The sequence below is a fragment of the Geotrypetes seraphini genome, chromosome 11 (genome assembly GCF_902459505.1).
Source record: "Geotrypetes seraphini chromosome 11, aGeoSer1.1, whole genome shotgun sequence".
Taxonomy (NCBI): Eukaryota; Metazoa; Chordata; class Amphibia; order Gymnophiona; family Dermophiidae; genus Geotrypetes; species Geotrypetes seraphini.
The window spans coordinates 52,516,492-52,540,722 of record NC_047094.1 but is presented as its reverse complement, the minus strand read 5'-3'; the positions used below and the strand labels follow the sequence as shown (position 1 = coordinate 52,540,722).

At 41.2% G+C, this 24,231-nt stretch overlaps 1 protein-coding gene across 2 annotated transcripts in view; it reads left to right on the top strand.

Moving 5' to 3' along the window:
- NTN3 (netrin 3) overlaps positions 1-24,231 on the top strand; it is a 312,749-nt gene that overhangs the window by 203,964 nt on the left and 84,554 nt on the right. For both annotated transcript variants that reach the window (XM_033963623.1, XM_033963624.1), the window contains one exon: positions 18,592-18,741. In XM_033963623.1, coding sequence (XP_033819514.1) covers positions 18,592-18,741 — 150 coding nt within the window. The remainder of the gene's footprint in view (positions 1-18,591; positions 18,742-24,231) is intronic.

Below are 24,231 nucleotides of genomic sequence, written 5' to 3'. Positions count from 1 at the left end.
AACAGCTGTGATATACAGTCTGCTATCCAGACACTAAAAGCATCACTTTTACAATTCTGGAGACTGCTCCTTCAAAAAGATATAAGCAGGATGGAGTTGATCCAGAGGGTGACTACTAAAATGGTTGGAGGTCTTCATCGTAAAGCATATGGGGCCATGCTTAACGATCTCAATATGCATGCTTTGGAAGAAAGGGGAGATATGATAGAGACATTTAAGTACCTATGTGACATAAAATGCACATGTGGCGGAGTGGCCTAGTAGTGAGAGCTGCTGTCACTGCACCCTGAAATAGCAGATTCAATCCCAGTGTGACCCTAGGCAAGTCACTTCCATTGCCCCAGGGACTGTAGTTAGGTTGTGAGCCCACCAGGACAGATAGTGAAATCGCTTAGGAACCCTTTTGGGTATATAAGCAATATGTAAATACCTATATATAAGTAAGTAAATAAAATGAGGCAAGTCTCTTTGAATTGGAAGGAAATTCTGGAAATAGGGGCCATAGGATGACTCAAAAGTAACCTCAGAAAATACATTTTCAAGGAGAGGGTGGTGAATGTGTAGAGTGACCTCCAGGTGGAGATGAATTCTGTACATAGCAATTCGGGCACGTGCTCAATTTGCATATGCAAGTTAACTGAACAACAAGTTAATTGGTGCCAATGATTACCACTTCAATATTGTATCTGAATTCAAAAAAAGCTTGGGAAAAGTACATTGGATCTCTAATGGAGAAGAAGGACATAAGAACCTAAGAATAGCCTTACTGGGTCAGACCAATGGTCCATCAAGCCCAGTAGCCCATTCTCACAGTGGCCAATCCAGGTCACTAGTACCTGGCCAAAACCCAAGGTGTAACAATATTCCATGCTACCAATACAGGTCAAGCAGTGGCTTCCCCCATGTCTTTCTCAATAACAGACTATGGACTTTTCCTCCAGGAACTTGTCCAACCTTTCTTAAAACCAGCTATGCTATCTGCTCTTACCACAACCTCTGGCAATGCTTTCTAAAGCTTAACTATTCTCTGAGTAAAAAAAAAATTCCCTCCTATTGGTTTTAAAAGTATTTCCATGTAACTTCATCGAGTCTTTGTAATTTTTGACAGAGCGAAAAATCGATCCATTTCTACCCGTTCTACTCTACTCAGGATTTTGTAGACTTCAATCATATCTCCCCTCAGCCATCTCTTTTCCAAGCTGAAGAGCCCTAATCGTTTTAGTCTTTCCTTATACGAGAGGAGTTCCATCCCCTTTATCATCTTGGTCGCCCTATTTTGAACCTTTTGTAGCGCCACTATATCTTCCTTGAGATAAGGAGACCAGAATTGAAAGCAATACTCCAAATGAGGTCACACAATGGAGCAATGCAGGGGCATTATGACATTCTTAGCCTTGTTAACCATCCCTTTTTAATAATTCCCAGCATGGATAGGCAGACTGGATGGACCATATGGTCTTTATCTGCTTTGGGTTTTCTCTGTTTCTGTGTTTCAGCTGCCTTTTATCTGAAAATTCTACATGGAAGAGAAAATCTTGTCATAGTTAAATCATCATGTGTTGCTTTGCTATGAACTAGTTACTAACATAGTACCCTGAAGATTTAATCAGTGGCTATTTCTGCATTCAGTATTTTGCATATTTCTTGCTTCAAGGCTTTCATTTCCACTCCTTCCTCACTACTATAGTCTCTGACTCTAGTTTTCACCCAACAGTTTCCAGTTCAGCCCGGCCACTTAATTGTCCTGGGACTGATTATACTTAAATCATTGCTTTTTCTTTTGTATCTGAAGGGAAAATAGTTGGCAAATGGGGGGAGAGAGGCTGTATTATATATAAATAAATTAATAATAATAATAAATATATATACAGTATATATATATATATATATATACTCTGTGTGTGTGTATATATATAATATATATAATGTTTTACAAAACCAGGAGGCAGGTGTATTAATTAGGTTCACTGAGGATAGAAAAAGGAAAAATCTTTAAACAAGCTGATGTTGAGACCTTTTCTCTGAAACCAGTTAAAACCAGGAATATGAGAACTTGTTTGGTTAAATCTGGAATGTACCAACACATCATGAGTTTGAAGTTCCATGACAGAACCAAAATAATTCAAGATAGAGGTTGTGAGAGAAAAAAAGAAATTTCACCCTTTGTTGGTGATATTGAATGTTAAATAGTTGAAAGCATGTTTTATATATTATTAATTTACTTTGGGCAAAAAGTTACTGGTTTTCTAGTTGTATAAATAAAGCTGAACAAAAACTAAGGAACCAGAGAAAATGAGCACAAGCTTCCAAAGCATTATAATTCTTTAAAAACAACCTCTAGAATGTTCTGGAAATGTAAAATGCTGTGATTCTCCCATTACTTCTTGATGTGGTTACTAGAGTGGTTTTTTTGAATTCCACTTTCACCTCCAAATACTTCAGATGTGCTTATTCCTTATTTTTCAGTCTGGAAGATTTCCTCTACCCTTTATGGACATAAGAACATAAGACTAGCTTTACTGGGTCAGACCAATGGTCTATCATGCCCAGTAGCCCGTTCTCACGGTGGCCAATGCAGGTCACTAGTACCTGGCCAAAACTCAAAGAGTAGCAACATTTCATGAAAGCAGTGGCTTCCCCCATGTCTTTCTTAAGAACAGACTATGGTCTTTACCTCCAGGAAATTGTCCAAATCTTTCTTAAAACCAGTCTCACCTTTTCTATATCAATTGTACTTCTTACCTACTATCCCATTGTTGTGTAGTCTGTACGTTTTTGACTTTTATCTATGATCCCTGTTTTTATACGTTCTTATGTAATTTATTATTTGTTTTTATGTAATTTTATATTGTTAACCGCTTAGAAACCAGAATAAATGGTCTAAAAAATATTTTAATAAACTTGAAACTTATATTATCCTCTCTTACCAGATAAATGAGAGCTGGCCTCTGTTGCGCTACGGCATCATACGCTGTCCTCTGCAACTTCCTGGGGAGGGGGGGTCACCCTATCTGTATTCTTCCCTTCCCCCTACTTAGGAAAGCGATGCAGTGATGGTCCTTGACTGAACACCAGAGACCGCAGCTCCCTCTTGAACATAGATTCAGTGTAGGTTACCCAAAGATGGGCACAAATTTGGATGTGGATAAGAGATCCACATGTAAACTAATTAGCTAATTAGATATTAACAATCAATAATTAGTGTCAATTGGCCACAATTATGAGATAGAAACGGATCTGCCCTATGCCCTATTCAATGCAGGTGTAAAGAGCCTTAGCCAACAGGGAGAAGAGGAGATAATGGTTACTGCGGATGGGCAGGGTCATTTGGCCTTTATCTGCCATCGTGTTTCTATGTTTTTATCAAATGTCTGAGTGGTTTACCAAAAAAATAAATATAGTTTAAAAAGTCAAATGCAAGGGTTACCAAAATGACAAACAACGAGATACATATGGAGCATAGGGGAGGGGGGTCTGAAATGCATTCTTCCCCCTTCTCGTATCTCTTCTAGTTGTCATTGGCAGAGAGCAGGATCTCCTTCCCCTTGTCTGCCCTGGTCTCAGCTCTCCATCTGACATCAATTCTTGTTTGATGTCAGAGGGCAAGCGCAGCTGATGCGAGCAGTGGGTAGGAGACCCTGCTTGCTGCCAGTGACAATTAAAAGAAGTATGGGGAGAGAATGCATTTAATGCATGTATGCATGTAATTCATGCATGTAATGCATGTAATTCACTTTGATAAGTGTTTGCATCAAATTTTAATAAACATGAAACATATCATATAGTGGATTTTCTTTTATAACCAGTGATGGTATTGTCTTTGGGGTTCTTTTTGTTAGGGATCTAATATTTTGCTCTGAGGTTCTTTCTCTCCATTATCATACTTATAGAATACATGCATAAGTGTCGATTCCTACTGGAAAATACATGCAAAAAATTACTCTTATCTTGGAACAGACATAATTTTGAGCAGGAGCTTTCATGGAGGAAGTTTTACAAAGGCCTACATGCACTGGCATAGCGAGGTAAACTCGCTCCACTGCCTAGGGGAAGGGAGATGCAGGGCGTTAGTTTACCTCGCTATGCCAGTGCATGTAGGCCTTTGTAAAACTTCCTCCATGAAAGCTCCTGCTCAAAATTATGTCTGTTCCAAGGTAAGAGTAATTTTTTGCATGTATTTTCCAGTAGGAATCGACACTTATGCATGTATTCTATAAGTATGATAATGGAGAGAAAGAACCTCAGAGCAAAATATTAGATCCCTAACAAAAAGAACCCCAAAGACAATACCATCACTGGTTCTAAAAGAAAATCCACTATATGATATGTTTCATGTTTATTAAAATTTGATGCAAACACTTATCAAAGTGAATTACAAATGTAATAAAAATTGGGGTGACAAAAAACATTTAGTTGTACATACATTGACAAAAAATAGACAGACTTACAGACGACAATAAGAAAGAGGGTGGGAACTACAATTTTTTTAGAGAAAGGCAACATTGAAGGTTCACATAATAGGAAGGGAATGGAAAGCGGGAACAGAATGCTTAAAAACAGGAAATCTGCAGATGGAAAGCGGGAACAGAATGCTTAAAAACAGGAAGTCTACAGAAATGCTATTGGCTGAAGAACTTTAATGTTCGAAAGCATCTTTAAAAAGAAAAGTTTTCAAAAAACTTTTAAACTTGTCTAGAATTGCTTCTGCTCTGATTTATCCGGGCAGTGAATTCCATAACTGTGGCGCGAATACTGAAAAAATTTCTGCCAATAACTTTTAGAGATGGTACAGAAAAAAAGATTTTGATCTGATGACCGCAGGGTTCTGGACGGAGTGTGTGGAATCAGTAACCTGTCTAGGAAGGTAGAAAGATTAGCCTGGTGGATCTTCAATGACAGTAGTGCAATTTTATAAGAGATACGATGGGGTATTGGCAGCCAGTGAGCATTTTCTTAGAAGTGGTGTTACATGGTCATACTTTTTTGAGTTTGCTATGATTTTAATTGCAGTATTTTGGATAATTTGAAGTCTGAAAATCATGGGCACAAGAAGAAGTGACATGTTTTCTTTATGGTTCCTAAACTGTGGAATTCATTGCCACATTATATCAGAAATGAAAAAGATCATACCTCTTTCAAAAAACTTTTGAAAACTTTTTTGTTTCAAGATGCTTTTAATACTTAATATTTTATTTCTGACTCTCCATACCTTGTTTCAGAAATCAGCTTTTTTCCTTCCCTCTCGTTTTCTCCCTTTTATGTTTTTTTCAATATAGAATGAATTGTAACTTTTCCCCCTTACCTTCTTTTATCATGTCTGTCTTTAATCTGACTGCCAGATAAAAATTGTTAGTTGTTATATTTAATTATGTACGTTGTCTTTTTTACCCTAATAGTTGTTTGTCCACTAACTTGTGGCTTTTTAAGTTGTTCATCGCTTAGAAAGTTTGTATAAGCGATTCATCAAATGGTAATAAAACTTGAAACTTCTTATTTGTTTTTCAGTGATGCCTTTTAAGAGAGAGCTACAATAATCAAGTTTTGAAATAATAAGAGAGTGAATAAGTATGTTAAGTGCCGGTGGCTTCAGCACTTTTGCTAATGACCTGATCATGTGCAATTTGTAAAAGTAGTTTTTTACTATTTGACATATGTGATCTTGGTATGTTAGTTTATGGTCTAGAATAACCCTGAGGATTTTGATGTTTGTGACCTGTTGTAGAGGAGTATTATCAGTCTTAATTGGCGCCTGTAGAGTCAGATATTCTTTCCAGGGGAAAAGAATAGTCTGGGACTTATTGACATTAAGGGCTAACATTTTGAGCCTCAGCCATTGGTTGATGTGTTCTATTTTTCCATTTATAGCAAGTAATTTGTTTGGATCCTTGGTGTTGAGTGGATATAGAAGTTGGATGTCATTTGTGTAAGCATAGGGGGTGAATCCGATTGATTATGCCAGCGTGATTAATGGGGCAAGAAAGATGTTAAAAACAAGCGGTGAGAGCTGAGCACTCTGGCCGCTTCACTTCCACTGTTATAGTAGAAATGCAATATTCTTAAATAGGGGATTTGCCTTCCATTTTAACATCCAGATTGTCTATATTCAAGCCATCCTGTCTTACTTCCACTTTGTTTTTCTTATGCATTAAATTTGGTCCAGTTTTTGCTTTTGGAGAAGGACAGGGCATTGTTTAGGATGATTATTGCTGTGGCGCTGCTGGGGATTTTAAAGAATTGAAAACACTTGGGCAGGCTTAATGGGCACTTTTAGTGGAATTCACTCTGTGTGCTGTGTAAGGACAAAGCTGTTATGGCAGAGCAGTCTGGTTGTTTTGCAAAATTCAGTGAAAAATTGTTCCTTTTGCATGCATATTTGAACAGTTAGGGATGTGGGTTTGGCAGTTATGTAGGTATAATGTACAGTATATAGAAAATGATGGCAGATAAAGGCAAAATGGCCCATCCAGTCTATTCATCCATATCATCCACTATCTCTTTGTCCCACTAAGAGAGCCCACATATGCCTGTTCCACACTTTCTTGAACTCAGTCACAGCCCCGTCTCCACTGCCTCCTCCAGGAGGTCATTCAACACATTCACCACCCTCATATATGTTTCTTTTATATGTAGCATTGGTTTTTATGGTATGTTAACATCCCACTTTAACCCTTTCAGGACCATAAGGATCGTAGGCCAATTTTTGTGGTTTTGACGACATTTTTATGGTAAAAAGGGCTTGCAGATGCCAAAAAATTGATTTTTTTTTGTGAAATATCATTATTTTTATTTAAAAAAATCACCCTTCTGGCTTATGGACAGTGTGGCAAGTGAATCTTCTCGTCAATCTAGCAACGACGCTAATGAATGAATGTCGGAACCAGTTTGTTTACATAAAGGCAGTATCATATGGAATCCGTACATATCAAATTTAGAACTGTAGACTATCCCAATCAAAATTTATAGGATTTTAAAGTTATGGGACAAATATGTCCCTTGGTCCTGAAAGGGTTAAGGTATATCTCCCCCAAAATGTTCTGACAAGGGATGCCTCAGAAGACTCTGTCCCTCCACTGAACTTTAATGCAACAAAATCTGAAGGCTGCAAAATGAATTTACAATTTCTGGTGTTGGGAAAGGATTTTGAATTATATGTTGCTCATAAGAACCTAAGAATAGCTTTACTGGGTCAGCCCAATGGTCCATCAAGCCTAGTAGCCCGTTCTCACAGTGGTCAATCCAGGTCACTAGTACCTGGCCAAAACCCAAAGAGTAGCAATATTCTATGCTACCGATCCAGGGCAAGCAGAGACTTCCCCCATGTCTTAAAAACAAACTATGGACTTTCCCCCCAGGAATTTGTCCAAACCTTTCTTAAAACCAGCTACGCTATCTGCTTTTACCACAACCGCTGGCAATGCTTTCCAGAGCTTAACTATTCTCTGAGTGAAAAAATATTTCCTCCTATTTGTTTTAAAAGTATTTCCCTGCAATTTTATTGTCTATCCTCGTTTACGCTGAATATGTATAGTCTTCAAGTGACTACAACAGTACCAGTCCATAGTAACATAGTAGATGACGGCAGATAAAGACCCGAATGGTCTATCCAGTCTGCCCAACCTGATTCAATTTAATTTTTTTTTTTTTTTTTTTTTTTCTTCTTAGCTATTTCTGGGCGAGAATCCAAAGCTTTACCCATTTAACTCATTTACTGCCCCTGGAAACACCTACATGCATATCGCATAAAATTTAAGATTGATTCAGTGGACTTCAGCAGCTAACTTCAGGTTAAATATGTTATAACACTGAAAATCATTTAGCCAAGCTTCTTCATGAGTCCAAGTGACAGATCTCTCTTGCTCATTAATGAATATCATTTCAAAAAATATAATAAATTATTAATTTAATTCACTCATCGTTATTCCAACACTTTAAAAGGTAAACTCCCCTCATGACATCAGGCTGTATCAAGACTTGTTCCCTTACATAGGTCATCCTCTCACAGAGGTCATTTATCAAAACCTTAACCTGAAGTTAACCGCTGAAGTCCACTGAATCGATCTTAAATTATTATATTATGTCAAAAAGGTTTTTGTTGTTTTTTTTTTTTTTGCTGCTGTTGTATAAAATTGCACTATTTTTATTCTTGTCAAACCAACAGAAGATGGAAATAATTGGAGTATGTCTTTCTGTCTGGGGGCAAAATAACTCTCCAAACATTTAACAAAATGAGAATTTAACTTGGCATGAGGGATAACATGTACAAAGATACGAGTTTGAAAATGGGCCAAATCAGACTGGGGGTTCCAGAGAAATAAGCCCCCCAGAAAATGGCCCAATGCATTCCTATGTGAGGTGTTCTAGCTTCTGTAGCATAGAAAAATTAATGGAATGGCTTGGCCTGGCACGTGATAAAAACTTAGAACAGTAAAAAGATACATTGAGTTTTGACATTGCTGCCCCAGTGAATAGAGCCAGATTAAGGCATAAGCAAACTAGATATGTGCCTAAAAGTTTAAGGGGGGCTGTGATAGATGTGTTGAGGACTCAGGAGCCTAGGATCGCCAACTATCTGGATTTTTTCAAGATTCTATATATTTGTGCATTATGGCCCGGATTCTATAAACGGCGTCCCGATTGTAGGCAATGGTAAGCGTCCTACTGCTGTCTAACCAGCCAATCGGGATGCACATTTTTTTTTTAAAAAACCTCCTGAGGCAGGCCCCCTACATTGGAGGCACTTTCGGGAGCCTAGGTAGGTGCTAAAGCCTGCCTAAGCTCATCTAAGACTAGGCCTGGGTATGATTTGGCCCGGAAGTAGCCTTAGGCAGACCTAGGCGGCTGTACGCATCTCCCTAGGCCAGCAGGTGACGCATACAATGTAGGCCAGCAAAATGCTTGCTACATTATAAGTAGACGTAGGCGCTGAGCTTATCATGGCAAGGAATCTCCTTGCTGCAATAAGTTTAGCGGCCGCAGCCGTCCGCCCCCTCCCCCCGAATGATCGCAGCAGGAGGGATGCCCAGTCCCTCCTGCCTGGCAACCCCCCTCTGTAGATCACCAGTAGGAGGGATGGCAATCCCTCCTGTTGGAACCCCTCACCCCACCTCCATAGATCATCAGTAGGAGGGATGCCCAATCCTTCCTGCTAGAACCTCTTCCCCATTCCTCCGTAGATAGCCCAGGCCACTCCCCCCCGAGCCCCCCCACCTGGACCCCCGCACCCCACTAGAACCCCCCCTCCCTCTGACACTCTCTAACCTTTTTTGTTGACCAACCGGAATCTTAGGTTGTAACTGGCTATATTTATTTATTTATTGGAATTTATTAACAACTTTTCATGAAAAGATTCACCCAAAGCAATTTACAATATACTAAATAATAATAAGGTACTCGTAATTATTTTCCCTATCCATCACAGCATGCTCACATTCGGTGTTATCTGGAGCAATGAAGGTAGTAAAGGCCAGATTCTTTAAATGGGCCACTTGTGGCAGCCACTTAGAAAAGTGGCACCGGTCACGTGTCAATCATGCGATGGCACCATTTACAGAACTATGACCATGTCAAAAGTAGGTGCTGGAAATGTAGGCTAGGATTTTACAGGCCTACATTTCCGACACCTACTTTCGATGAGAATCGCGTCATGGAAGCGCCACATCAACTTCCAATGTAACCCATGACTATTTTAGACATAGGCATCTCTATGGATGGGAGTTGGCCACCATCATTTGTAGATGCTTGCAAGCGCCTACATTTTTTAAAATTAGATTTTAATTTATTTTAAACAATGTGGTCAATTACAGCATCATTTATCATCAATTAAATCACTTAAGTTAGGCGGCGGTAGGGCACCTTTTGGCACAGCTTTGAGAATTTGGGCCTAAGTGACTTGCCCAGAGTCACAGGGAGCAGGCAAGGATTAAACTCACATCCTCTGTTTGCTGAGGCAGCAGTTCTAACCATTAGCCACACCTCCAGTCCACTTGTGTGACATAACCAGTTAGGTGTGGACAGCCAAACCAGATATTTTTAGCGGTTAAAATAAGCCGCACAAATAGCAGGCCTATCTTTAACTGCTAAGCACTCAACCCGTTAGCGATGAATATCGACTTAACCAGTTATGTTGCTGCAGTCGAAAATGAAACCAGATATTCAATTCTGGTTACCAGATGGGAATTGGGACTTGTAAACTGCCTTTTTGTGGCTTTTGCATTTCAAAGCTGACATTCAAAGTGGAGGGCACTGGAGGATTAAGTGACTTGCCCAGGGTCACAAGTAACAGCACTGGGATTTGATCCCACAACCTCTGGGTGCAGGGGGCAGCAGCTCTACCAGTGAGCCACACCTTCCTGCACTGTATATCCGGTCTAACTGTTGGTGTCAAGCAATCATCCCACAATCCAGCACTGGCTGAATATCGAGGAGAGGAAGGGAGAAATTCATCTTGTTGGGCAGTCTGGATAGACCATGCAGGTCTTTATCTGCAGTCATCTACTATGTTACTGTGTACTATGTTTCGTCCTTCTCGTCCCCTTTTCCTGTCCTCAGCATTGACATTGTACAGCCTACAAGGGAAAAGTTTAATGAATGCCATTGCAGGACATTCTTTCAATACTGATTCTGGAGGATATTGGTTCAATCCTGGCTCCTACATGAAGATAGCTCTCTATCATCCATTGGGAACTGAGAGTCAGCGGAGGAAAGAGCTCTCCAACCCCATGGTCATACGCATCAGTTCTCTAAAAGGTTAAAGAGCTCTCTATAGGCTCTGTTTTACTATTCTTTCAAGCATCTGGCTTTTGTTGGAGATCTTCCTCCCAACTTCAGATCCTATTCAGATTTCTAAGTTAGTTATTGAGAACTTCCAGGATCAGAGACCATGGTGGTGGCGATATAGCTTTGTAATATAAACCAGGTCTTTAAAACACTTTTCCAACATTGAAACAGCCCTACAGGAAAGAATTCTCTTTTATTTTTTTTCTTTTCATGCTCTCATTCCTGCACACAGTTGCAATTAGTTACTTTTAATGAGCCCTAACATGTTCTTTTCTTCCACCTCACTGTCCCCCCTCCACACCACTCTATAATTGGTTAATTGACACTACCAGCTGCCTGTCCCCAAAGCCTCAAGAATTCCTCCCATTTTTCACACGGTTCAGTCTGTCCCTCAGAGCAGCTGCAGCTCAGGAAGTCCTGCAAAGAGATGTGGTTGGTCTAATGGCCACAAGTTTAACTGATGGTAGACAGCTGTGTGGGGCAGGCCCAACCTATCCTGATTAATAACAGCTTAACCTGAGGTACTTTTGCTTGGAGAGGTCGTATCCCATTTTGATCTGCTCTCAGACCCCTATTTTTTAAACGTTTACAGTAATTTAGAAAACCCCAGGAGAAATTTAGTTAACCAAATCAACGCTATGCTGCATTCCTTTAGCACACAGGGAGGATAATTTTATAACTGCCTAGCTTGTGGGGCAACTATCTCCTGAATTCTATAAACCATGACTAAAGTTGTACATGCAAATCTGTGTGCTTTACCAATTTGCACACACAAGCCAATCCACACTGGAAATGACCAATTAACAAGCAACTATTGGCACTAATTAGAATTTATGTGCACAACTTTCTGAGCTTATTCTATGAAATGGAGTGTATAAATTCTACTGCGTATAGCCAGGGGAGGAGCGTAAGCGGCTTATGGGCATTCCTGAAAGTTAGGCGCACTTGTATAGAATATGTCCAGTCTGTGCATGATTTAGGTGCTGGCATTTATGCCAGATTTTAGTTGGCATAAATGACCATGCCTACATGTTAGTCACACGGACAGGTGCTATATGTTAAATCATTTTTATTAGGGTACAAAGAAACTAGCAAACAGCCACAATTGTACATTTTTGAATGAGAAACAACTCACCTATAAGATATAAGCCACTCCTTTCCCCCTCTTATCCCATTCCATTCATCAAACAGTCAAAATTGCAGCTCACTAAAAATAAAACACACACACACACACACACATTTAAATATTCAAAACATGACTTCTCACTGCTTGAGAAAGGGTATTCTAAAAAGCACTCCAGGTTTGACAGACACCTCTTTGTTGAGAACTGATCTCTCACGCTTGCACACATTTCATCTTTAATAATGTGAACATTTGACCTGAAAAAATGGGACCATATCACCCCTTTCTACCACAAACTCCACTGGCTCCCACTAGAATCCAGAATCATATTCAAATTCGCCTGTTTTTGCTACAAAACAATATTTGGTTTATCCCCAAGCTACATCACCCCTCACTTCACCCTTAACCACAACTATAAGAACTCCCGAAAAATTCAACTCTTCGCCTTCCCCTCCCTAAAACTATGCCACTCAAAAAATTCCTTGACCAAACCTACGCCTTCCAAGCCGCCAAATTAAACCCTTGGCTAGCCCAAATGGTCCTCAAGGCCTACAACTACCTCGACTTTAGAAAATTACTCAAAACTCACCTATTCCGAGACCAAGACCCTTAATGCCCCTTTTCAATCCTCCCCCTGTTCTGATCTACTCCCCTCCCCCATCTCCCTCCTCTCCCCCCTACTTCTCTCCTTGCTGTTCGCAACTCTATGATCAATTTTATATGTAACCACTTGTAATCTCTGTCTAACTAATGTGAACCGCCTAGAACTCTTCGGGGTATGGCGGTATACAAAAATAAAGTTATTATTATTATTATTATTATATTATTATTATTATTATTATTTGTGCTCTCCATAATTGTAGAGAGGGCACTCGCATTTCAAGCCAGCACAATAAGACTGATTTTTCCCCCCCATTAATATTGCTCTTTTCAAAAAATGTTTAAAGATCTTTGGAACTGGGGACCTCAAGGTGCATGTGTTAAATAGAAACACAGAGTCTAGTTTCACTCCACAAGTCCAAAGAGATGATATATAACATATTAACTGATGCCAAAAACTGCAAATCGTAAGACATTTCCAGAACATGTGACCCAATGTAGCTGTAGAAGAGTGACATTTAGGACAAATTCCAGAGGTGGTGAGGCTAGCTTGCAAAGCTCATGAAGGTGATATGTAGAGGCACAATGCAAACTTATATTGTAGTTCCCTGCATAAAGCATTATTTGTCACAGGTCGAATGCCTCAGGTGTAACATTTATAAGTCTCATCCAAAAGATCTACATCCAAATCCTCTTTCCAAGCAGAATTGTATTTCTTGTAATCCAGTTCTGTCATTGTCTTCTGAAGACAACAATGATGATAAGCAGGGTTGGTTTTAGAGATTGTGTGGCCCAGGGCATAAATTAAAACGGGGGCCCTCTGATCCCCTCTCCTTCTTGTCCTCCCTCTCCCCAAACCCACCCCGTGCTGCTATTTTTATATTTTCCACCTAACAAGAAGACACCCGTTAACTGTTTCTCATTCTGTGGTGTTGCATTGAGCGCAGTGTCTGGCAGCTTAAGGGTTTCCATTTAGTTTTTGTCTACATATGTTGTATTTTTATCTATTAACCGTTACAGTTGAATAACACAGCTATGACACTACTTTATCCTAAATTAGAAATAAACTTCATACAGTCACAGGCAAGCAAACCCACTATGCATTTCATTAAAGAAGTTGATAACTATGATGACGCTAACTCAGTCGTTCAGACTTAAAACAGACTGTTGTAAATGACTAATATTTACTATTAACTTAGCTATCAAAGAATAGTTCAGCGTTGCACAAGTATAACAGTAGAAGGAGCATAGCTGCCATGTGGATCCTAGGAGAAAAAAAGAGAACGCCATTTTGCAATGATCTGCTGAGTTAGACTCAGCAGATCATTGCAAAAGCTGTTGTAAGTATAGATCACGCCCGATCAATGCTAGTCAGTTGCAGTTCCTCAAGGTAATCTGAGAGCTGCTTGGGATCAGTAAAAAATTTGAGCGAATTGCAGCAGAATGATCTCAAACCTTGAAAAAATTTGAAAAGATGTGGGCACCACAGTTGGTATTTGCGAAATCTCTTTATTCAGACACAAGCTGACTCTTTCTAATTAAGGGTTTCTTTTATAATGAAGGTATATGTATGCTTTGTTACTGCCTAGTGAAGAGTATTATCCTCATTTCTACTCTAATATCCAATGTTGTAGCGTTAAAATGAGAGCTATGTAATATTCAGATGTAACCAGTGTATTTTTGCTGATATAACTTTCTTTCTATTCTATTTTTGTTGTATTTCATTTACTCTTATTACTACAGAGGCATCTCAATGCTTGTCCTTGTACTTGAACAACATTTTCAGTCTGTTGCATCTGTATTTAAATGTTTTGTTATTGAAATTTAATAAAAAAAAATTTTCATGAACTACAAAAAAACCCACAAAACTTCATTTTCTACCTGTGTGATCTGGTCATTTAACTTTTCTAATCTTGTTGATTCCAGTCTCTTGTTTCTGCCTTCCTTTGTCTTCTTTTAACTCTGTCTTGCCAGGGTTTCCTGTCCATTTGCCGTTTTTTTCTCATCTCATGGTTTCTTCACTTTCTCCATTATATCCATCTCCAGCATTGATCTTTTCCTTTCAATTTCTTCCATTTATTTTTCTGCTTTTCTGTCCAGCTTTCATTATTACTACCCAGTCTTCAATTTCCTTCTTTTCACTACATCTACCTAAAGGGCTCCATCACTTTGCCTCACCCTAGCCCTCCCATTCCCCTTCCTCATATTTTTCAGACTTTTAACTGTGTCCTCCTTCTCCTTCCATCTTCTCTCTCCTAATCCATGCAGAGTCTCCTCCCTCTCTCTCTCTCTCTCTCTTCTAACCAGCATCTCCCTTTCTCTCTTATACCTTCCATTTACTATTTCCCCCTCTCTCTCCACTTCTATTCATTGTCACCCCTTTTCCCCCCTTCTATCCAGAATATCTTCTCTCTCCCCTCTTCTCCACTACAGCCATCCAGGATCTCCTCTCTCTCTTTCTCTGTCTCTTTTACGTCCCCACAATCCAACATCTTATCTATTTCTTCCCCATCTCTCATTGCACAGTATTACCCTGTATGCCTCCCCCCCCATTCAGCATCATCTGTTTCTCCCCCGATACTTCTCTCCTACTCTTTTTTCTTTCTCCCATCATATCAACAAGCTCATAATTGGAAAAAAATAAAAATGAATTTGGCGATAGGTGCCTACCTTAGGCGTGAATCTACAAAAGATAGGCACCTTTCTCCAAAGTTGGCGTGTTTAGGGGTGGAGAGTGACTTAGGTGCTGCTAGGCGCAATTCTGTAAAGGACTTAGGCGCCTATAATGTAGGCCTTTAAAATCCTGGCCTACATTACAGGCACCTAAGTTTTAAGTTAAGCACCACTAAGCAGAATTCTGTAATGGGCGCTTAAAAGTGATTGACATGCAATAGGCGCCTCTCTTTTTAGGTGCCCTTTACAGAATCTGGTTCTAGGAGCACAACTCTCTTTTAACTTTTCTTTAAATTGTAAACTGCTAAGATGGTAGGTACCAATTGATGTATATCAAGTGGAAATAACTAAAAACCTACCCAAATTGGCACTTGGACGACCTAAAAGACAAGTCATCCAAGTGCTGATAATCACACCGACTTTATGGACATATCCAGGGACTTTTTAGGCCTCTGAATGCTGCTGTGTGCTCAGAGCTAAAAGAGGCATATCTGGAGGAGTGGTTAGGGTGGTATTTGGGCGGGATGTGGGCCGAACTAGACTTAGTCATCCTGCAAGGATAATCGAATGTTTCACGAAACTTCCTGGATGAAACTTATATGTTGTGAGTTAGATCAGTGTTCTTCAACCACCGGTCCATGGACCGATGCTGGTCCACAGAAATTTCCTGCCGGCCCACAGGGCAGGCACCTGCATCAGACCCAAAACAGTGTTCTTCAACCACCGGTCCACGGTGCAATTGATGCGGCGTTATCTTCGAGCCAGCTCCCTCTTCCTCACTGATTCAATGCACAAAGCCACGGGCAGTGGCTCCTATGCGCATCCTGCGCCTGAACCGGAAGCCTTCTCTCTGATGTCGCAACGTCAGAGGGAAGGCTTCCAGATGAGGCGCGGTACACGCAAGGAGCTGCTGCCCGCAGCTTTGTGCACTACATCAGTGAGGAACAGGGAGCTGGTTTGAATATAACACTGGGACGGCATAAAATGGCCAGGCGGGAGCAGGCCAGAAGGTAAGGCATAGCATGGAGGAAGGGAGACAACAAAGGTAGGGGAATGATTTTATTTTTAAATTTTGTGATTGAATTATGTCAATTTTGAGAATTTACATCTGCTGTCAGTGTGCTTTGTGTTGTTTAATTTTGTGGTCAACCATTGTGTTGTTAATAAGATTATATTGTGTGTATCTATGAAAAATGAATGGAAAAAATAGTGTTACAATTAGTACTATTATGGGGCGGAGTCTGGGGTGGAGACTGGGTAGAGATGAGCAGGATCTGGCCCATGACTTAGCCCAGTGTTCTTCAACCGCCGTTCCACAGACCAATACCGGTACACAAAATAATTATTTTATTTCTGCTTGTCAATAGGTGTAAAAAGGTTGAAGATCACTGAGTTAGATGATGTTAAAGTAGGTATAAGTGCCAAAAAGGTATCGAAAGTGACCAGATAACCACTGCAGAGACAATGTAAAGACTCACACATACTCCCCCAGTGATCACTGACCCACCTCACACTGCCACAAATATCAGAATAAAAATGTACATACCTGTCTCTGGCGCATCAGCACCTGCTATAGGAAAGCCTAGTAGAGCTGCATACAGGGTTCTTAAGTAGACTGGGGATGGGCTAGTGAACCATAGAGAGGAGGATCCATGCCCATAAGCCACTCTAACCACAACATTCATGGTGGAAAATGTGAGCCCACCAGAAAAAAAACAAAACCTACTCTACTGCCATATAGATGCCACTTGCAGCCATAAGGGCTGTTGAGGTTGTAGACAGGTAGATATAAATTGTTTTGGGGGGGCTCACCATATCCTATAAGGGAGTTCTGGTGAGATGATTATGTGGCACCCTTTTTGTGAAGTTACAGCAGTGCCCTGTAAGGTGCCCCATTGCGCTGTTGCCATGTATGGGTGGCCAGTCCATCACAATGCTGGTCTTGTCCTGGGCGTTTGAGACTTAGATGAATTTTTGGTCGCAAATGTGGTATAAAGATGGACATATTGGCGGTCTGGACGATCAATGGCCTGGACGTCCAGATAGATAATTTAAAAAATATATATATTTTAGACATTTCTCGAGAATGGACATTTTACCACTGCCGACTTTGGGCATCTAGTGTCATATGTCCGATTTGGACTTGGACGTTTCTTTTGATTATGCCCCTCTTACCAGAAGAAGGATCCCCTTTGTTCCACTGGCCATGTGGCCTCAAAGTTATAAGGATTGCTGGGGCTCTGGGAGTGGGCAGTTGTGACAGTGATCACTGGGGAGAGAAAAGGTGAGAGACTGAAAGAGTGTGATGACTAGGGACAGGGAAGGAGATTCAGAGAGTGTGATGGCTGGGGACACAGAGGGAGGGAAGATTGAGAGGGTGACAACTAGGGACAGGGAAGGAGAGGAGATTGAGACAGCTGGGGACAGGGAGAAAAGGGAAACTGAAAGAGTGAAAGCTGAGGACAGGGAGAGAGATTGAGAGACGGTGAAAGCTAGGAACAGGGAGGGAAGGGAGACTGAAAGATAATGAAAGCTGGGAACAGAGGGAGGAGAAATTGAGGGAGAGTGAAAGCTAGGTACAGGGAGGGAGGGGAGATTGAAAGAGAGTGACAGCTGGGAATAGGAAGGGAGGAAAGACAGAGAGAATGAAAGCTGGGGACCAGAAGAGAGTTTGAGAAACAAAGCTAGGAATAGGAAGGGAGGGAAGATTGAGAGTGATGGCTGGGGACAGGGAGAGTGAGAGAGAGTGACAGCTGAGAACAAGGAGGGAGGGTTGATTGAGAGAGCATGACTGCTAGGGACAGGAAGGGAGGAGAGTTTGAGAGAGACTGGAAGAGAGGGGAGCTTGAAAGAAGCAGCTGCAAGGAAAAAGGGATGGAGAGAGGAAACTGAGAGTGAGAATGACTGCTGGGGACTGAGGTAGAGGGACACAGGTAGGAGAGGCTAAGTAAGAGTGAGAGAGTGATGGCTAGGGATAGGATGGGAGAGGGCTGAGATTGACACTTCAGTATAGGGAAAGAAGAGGGACTGAGATAAAAAAAAAAAAAATTGGAATAGAGGAGGGAGGTTGAGAGAAATGGAGAGGGGTTTGAGAAATAGAGTCTGGTCAGATCAGGCTGTGGCTGGAGGCAAATGTTCAGAATGGAGGTAATAGGATCTGACTGAGGAGAGGTAGCTCAGCAGAAACAAGGGGAAACAGCAGGCTCCAAAGAATTTCACCAGGTAACAGCTAATAGAAAAATTATTATTATGCTACTCAAAAAAATATTATTGCCAAGTCATGGGCAGGTTGCTGTGCAGGTTTCTGAAATACAATTGGACTGTAAATGCACTAAGATCTGGCTTAGCCAAAAAGCAGTGCATAATACAAAACTGTTATCGTATTTTTTTAAAAAACTGTTTTTTTTCTATCTTTTCAGCTTGTGACTGCCATCCTGTTGGTGCAGCTGGCAAGACCTGCAATCAGACCACAGGACAGTGCCCATGCAAGGATGGCGTGACAGGCCTGACCTGCAACCGCTGTGCCAAGGGATATCAACAGAGCCGCTCACCAGTAGCTCCTTGTATCAGTAAGTAGAATAACCCACTAATGTTTTGGAGAGAGCTAGTAAAGCATACCTGTGGGAATAACAAACAGGCAGACTGTTTTTTTTGAAGCACATACAGTCATGTGAAAAAAATTAGGACACCCCATGAAATATTCATATCGATGTCAAATTTTTTTAAAATTTATCTCTGGAAAAGAAAATAATATAATTGCAGGTAAACAAAAATTTCCTTGATTTACTCATGAAACAAAAGACATCCACTTTTCCAGAGATAAATTTAAAAAAAAAGACTTGCTATCGATATGTGAACATTTCTTAAGAAAGAACTGAATATTAAAAGATCGGTGCTGTGGAAAACTATTGTTACCCTTTAAAGCAGCTTATGCAGGAGAAACTTTAGCTAGTGTTTAAAAATAAGTAAATTGTGCAAAAAAATTGTTTGAGGTGTTATGAGTTTGTTACAGAGGCAATGTGGAACAAGTGACAGCTCTAAGTTCGCTCAAAAAGAAGGAAAAAGCCTCAGAAAAGGCCCTCCCACCGCCACAAAGGTGGATATAAAGGTGGTTAAGCGGTAACCTCACAGGCAAAACCTTCATTTAAAAGTGAGCATTTGAGCAAAGAACTATGCTTCACATATGCAGAATCACTTGATAGAGGAAAAAACCACTTATCTTGAGGCTGATCGGCACACCGACGGAGGCCAGCGTTTCACCGACAGGCTACATCAGGGTGTGACCCGACCGATCAGTCTTGTAGAGAGCGAAAACAAACGCTTCAAAAAAGCTGGCCTCCGTCGGTGTGCCGATCTGCCTCAAGATAAGTGGTTTTTTCCTCTATCAAGTGATTCTGCATATGTGAAGCATAGTTCTTTGCTCAAATGCTCACTTTTAAATGAAGGTTTTGCCTGTGAGGTTTCCCGCTTAACCACCTTTATATCCACCTTTGTGGCGGTGGGAGGGCCTTTTCTGAGGCTTTTTCCTTCTTTTTGAGCGAACTTAGAGCTGTCACTTGTTCCACATTGCCTCTGCAAAATTTCATTACTATAACATCTTATGACCACATTAGTCTCTAATTGAAAGTGTCGGTTTTACATGCATTGGTTTTCAATACATCTGAGTTTTTGTAGCTATCATTTATGAGTTTGTTACAGCCACTTTTCCTAGTTTTATCCCAAGTACAAGAACAGCATGTTCATTGTCAAATTTGTTCTAATAGAATTTAAAAGGCTACAGCACTGCAGCCTGAACTTACACCTACTTACTTTGGGAAAAAGTAAACTGGGTAGAGACAAATAAAAATCATGTATATATTTTGAAAAATAGGCATCAGGAAGCAGGGACAAGGACATAAATGGAGAGTCTGTGATGGCTCCTCCTCCAAAGCTCTTCAATTATCTTATTTTAGACTTTGATAAATATTACATTAGTACCACCTTTTAATAACAGCTATTTGACAAAGCCCCAAATAATCTTTGATCTTTGGGCATGCCCAGCAATGGCCAAAATATATTTGAGTGAATTGACCATTTTGCATTATAAAAGCATAAATTGGAGGTAAAGAGGCTGTCCTAAGTTAACCAGCTAGCTGTCTGAGTATGGGCAATAGCCTGATTGGTGGTGACTCCCGGCAGATGCTCAGTACCTAGATATTCAGTGTCAGTAGAAAGAGAAGGGCATGCACTGAATACCTTAATTTTATGCATTCAGGATTTAAGTCTGTAAATAGTACCCAAATTTGGGCGCCCACAAAAATGCACTCAAAACTGGATGCCGTTTATAAATTAGCACTTAGTACTGGGATCTGTGCCCAGTTTTGGGCATGAGGTGTAAATTCCTGTGGCTCAATTTGGTGAATTCTAAAACACTGTGCATAATATAGGGCTCCTTTTACAAAGGTGCATTAGGGCCGTAACGCACGGAATAGCACTCGCTAAATTGCCGCGCGTGCTAGACCTTAATGCCAGCATTGAGCTGGCATTACTTCTAGAAGCGTAGCGCGGGTTTAGCGTGCGCTAAAATCCTGAGTGCGCTAAAAACACTAGCACACCTTAGTAAAAGGAGCCCATAGTATCATAGTAACACAGTAAATGACGACAGATAAAGATTTGAATGGTCCATCCAGTCTGCCCAACTGTACAAGCTCTATAAATGAATGTTTTAATTTAAATTGTCCATTTTCTTATATATTTCTGGGCCAGAAACTCAGAGCTCTGCCCAGTAGTGTGATTAGGTTCCATCTACTGGAGTCTCCGTCAGAGCTCACTCCAGCCTATCTAAACCATCCCAGTTGTCAAAGCCTTCCCCAGACCATCCTCAACTGAATGGCCATATATGGGACACAGACCTGCAAGTCTGCCTAGTACTGGCCTTAGTTCTTCAATATATACCCATTATTTTTCTGAATAGAGATCCTCTGTTTTCAGCCCATGCTTTTTTGAACACTTTCACCAAATTACTGGGTTTCTTGTGTACCGTTTTCCTCTCTACCACCTCCCTCGGGGATGCATTCCAAGCATCAACCACGCTTTCCATAAAGAAGAATTTCCTAACATTACTCCTGAGTCTACCACCCCTCAACCTCAAATTATGCCCTCTGATTTTACCTGGAAAAAATTTAGCTCTACGTTAATACCTTTCAAGTATTTGAATATTTGAATCATATCTCCCCTGTCCCTCCTTTCCTCTAGGGCACAGGTGTCGAAGTCGGTCCTTGAGGGCCGCAATCCAGTCGGGTTTTCAGAATTTCCCCAATGAATATGCATTGAAAGCAGTGCATGCACATAGAACTCATGCATATTCATTGGGGAAATCTTGAAAACCCGACTGGATTGCGGCCCTCGAGGATCGACTTTGACACCCCTGCTCTAGGGTATACATATTCAGGGCATCCAGTCTCTCCTCATACATCAAGATACTGAAAGGGTTAGACTTAGTAGATAAGGACAGGTTGTTCACCCTCTCCAAGGTAGGGAGAACAAGAGGGCACTCTCTAAGGTTGAAAGGGGATAGATTCCGTACAAACGTAAGGAAGTTCTTCTTCACCCAGAGAGTGGTAGAAAGCTGGAACGCCTTTCCAGAGGCTGTTATAGGGGAAAACACCCTCCAAGGATTCAAGACAAAGTTAGACAAGTTTCTGTTGAACAAGAACGTGCGCTGGTAGGGCTAGTCTCAGTTAGAGTGCTGGTCTTAGACCAGAGGGCCGCCGCGTGAGCGGACTGCTGGGCATGACGGACCATTGGTCTGACTCAGCAGTGGCAATTCTTATGTTCTTATCTTTTGGTTTAAGCCTCCTACTATTTTCGTTGCCTTTCTCTGGACCGCTTCAAGTCTTCTTATGTCTTTTGCCAGATACGGCCTCCAAATTTGAACACAATACTCCAAGTAGGGCCTCACCAATGACCTGTACAGGGGCATCAACATCTTCTTTATTCTACTGGTTATGCCTCTCTCTATATAGCCTAGCATCCTTCTGGCAACATCCACTGCCTTGTCACACTGTTTCTTTGCTTTTAGATCTTCAGACACTATCACCCCAAGGTCCCTCTCCCCATTCGTGCATATTAGCCTCTCACCTCCAAGCATATACAGCTCCTTCTGATTTCTAATCTCCAAATGCATTACTCTGTACTTCTTTGCACTGAATTTTAGTTGCCTGATATTAGACCATTCCTTTCATTTTTGCAGATCCTTTTTCATGTTTTTCACTTCCTCTTTGATGTCTACTCTGTTACAAATGTTGGTATCATCAGCAAAAAGGCAAACCTTTCTTTCTAATCCTTCGGCAATGTTGCTCACAAACATATTGAACAGGATCGGCCCTAGCAATGTTCCTGAGGGACTCCACAACTCACCTTTCCTTCCTCTGAGCGAATTCCATTAACCAACACCCTCTGGTGTCTGTCTGTCAACCAGTTCCTAATCCAGTTCAGCACTTTAAGTCCTAACTTAAGCCTGTCATGCTTGTTCAAAAGCCTCCTATGAGGAACCTTGTCAAAGGCTTTGCTGAAATCTAAGTAAATTACATCTAGCATACATCACCCAATAAAAAAATTTCATTTGGCACAATTTATCTTTAGTAAAACCATGTTGCCACGGATCCTGTAACCCATTAAATTCTAGAAATGCCTCAGACCTGCCTGTGCCCTTTCTATGGCCCTGCCCCCCTTTCAGATCCATGCATAAAAATTTATATGTATAGTCCAACCTCGGTTTGAGAGTAACCTGGTTTGCGAGTGTTTTGCAAGATGAGCAAAACTTCTCGCAAAACGTGTCTCGCAAACCGAGTGTTGACTCGATTTGCAAGCACCCCCCCATCCGAGAACCGGCATTGCTCCCCCTGCTCGCAAAGCCCCCCCCCCCCCCCGCGCGAACCGACAACCCCACCCGAACAACTTGAAACTTATCCCCCGTCTGGCACCGGCACGCAGCCCACAGGACGAGCTGGTGCCGCTTGAAGAACTTCCTGCCTCTGCCGGGCCTTGAGCATGCATCTGCGCATGCTCAAGTCCTTCTAATTCTCCCTCTCACCGAGATTCTTGGCGAGAGGGAGAATTAGAAGGCCTTGAGCAAGCGCAGATGCATGCTCAAGGCCCAGCAGAGGCAGGAAGATCTTCAAGCGGCACCGGCACGTCTTGTGGGATGCGTGCCGGTGCCAGACCGGGGGGGTATGTTTCAAGTTGTTCAGGCGGGGGGTGCCGGTTCGAGCGGAGGAGGGGGGAAAGCACCGCTGGCCTCGGTGGGGGGTGGGGGGGAACGTATCAAGCGACTTTCCATTATTTCCTATGGGGAAACTCACTTTGATATACGAGTATTTTGGTTTACGAGCATGCTTCTGGAACGAATTATGCTTGTAAACCAAGGTTCCACTGTACATCTTTTTAAAATAGCAGCAAAAGAACATAAGAATAGCCTTACTGGATCAGACCAATGGTCCATGAAGCCCAGTAGCCTGTTTTCACGGTGGCCAATCCAGGTCACTAGTACCTGGCTAAAACCCAAGGAGTAGCAATATTCCATACTACCAATCCAGGGCAATCAGTGGCTTCCCCCATGTCTTTCTCAAGAAAGACGCATGTGTAGATTCCAATTATTGACAACTAGAGCCAATAATTGATTAACTTATTAGTTATTTGCAAAACTAACGCATTTGTTTTTAAGGGCTTTATTTTGTAGGTTCATGCAGGCATTATCAGTGCAAAAAACCTGCAAAAAAATAAAAAGCCTTAAAAACCAATGTGTTTATTTTGCAATTAGTGCATCTTAGCAAAAATGCACTGGTATAGCGCACCCATGCATCTAGCGGACATGGAGTGTCCGTGGTTTATAAAAACACATATAACACATGTGCTATATGCATGAAAATATGATAGTAGGGGAGAAACCTGCAGCGGTCGTCATTTAAAGAAGCATTTACTGCTCCTGGTTGAATATTGAATGGCTAGACAGAATGGGGAAGGTGAGCACATAAATGAAGGTCTTATTTTCAAAACCCTCTAAGTCCAGCTAATATAGA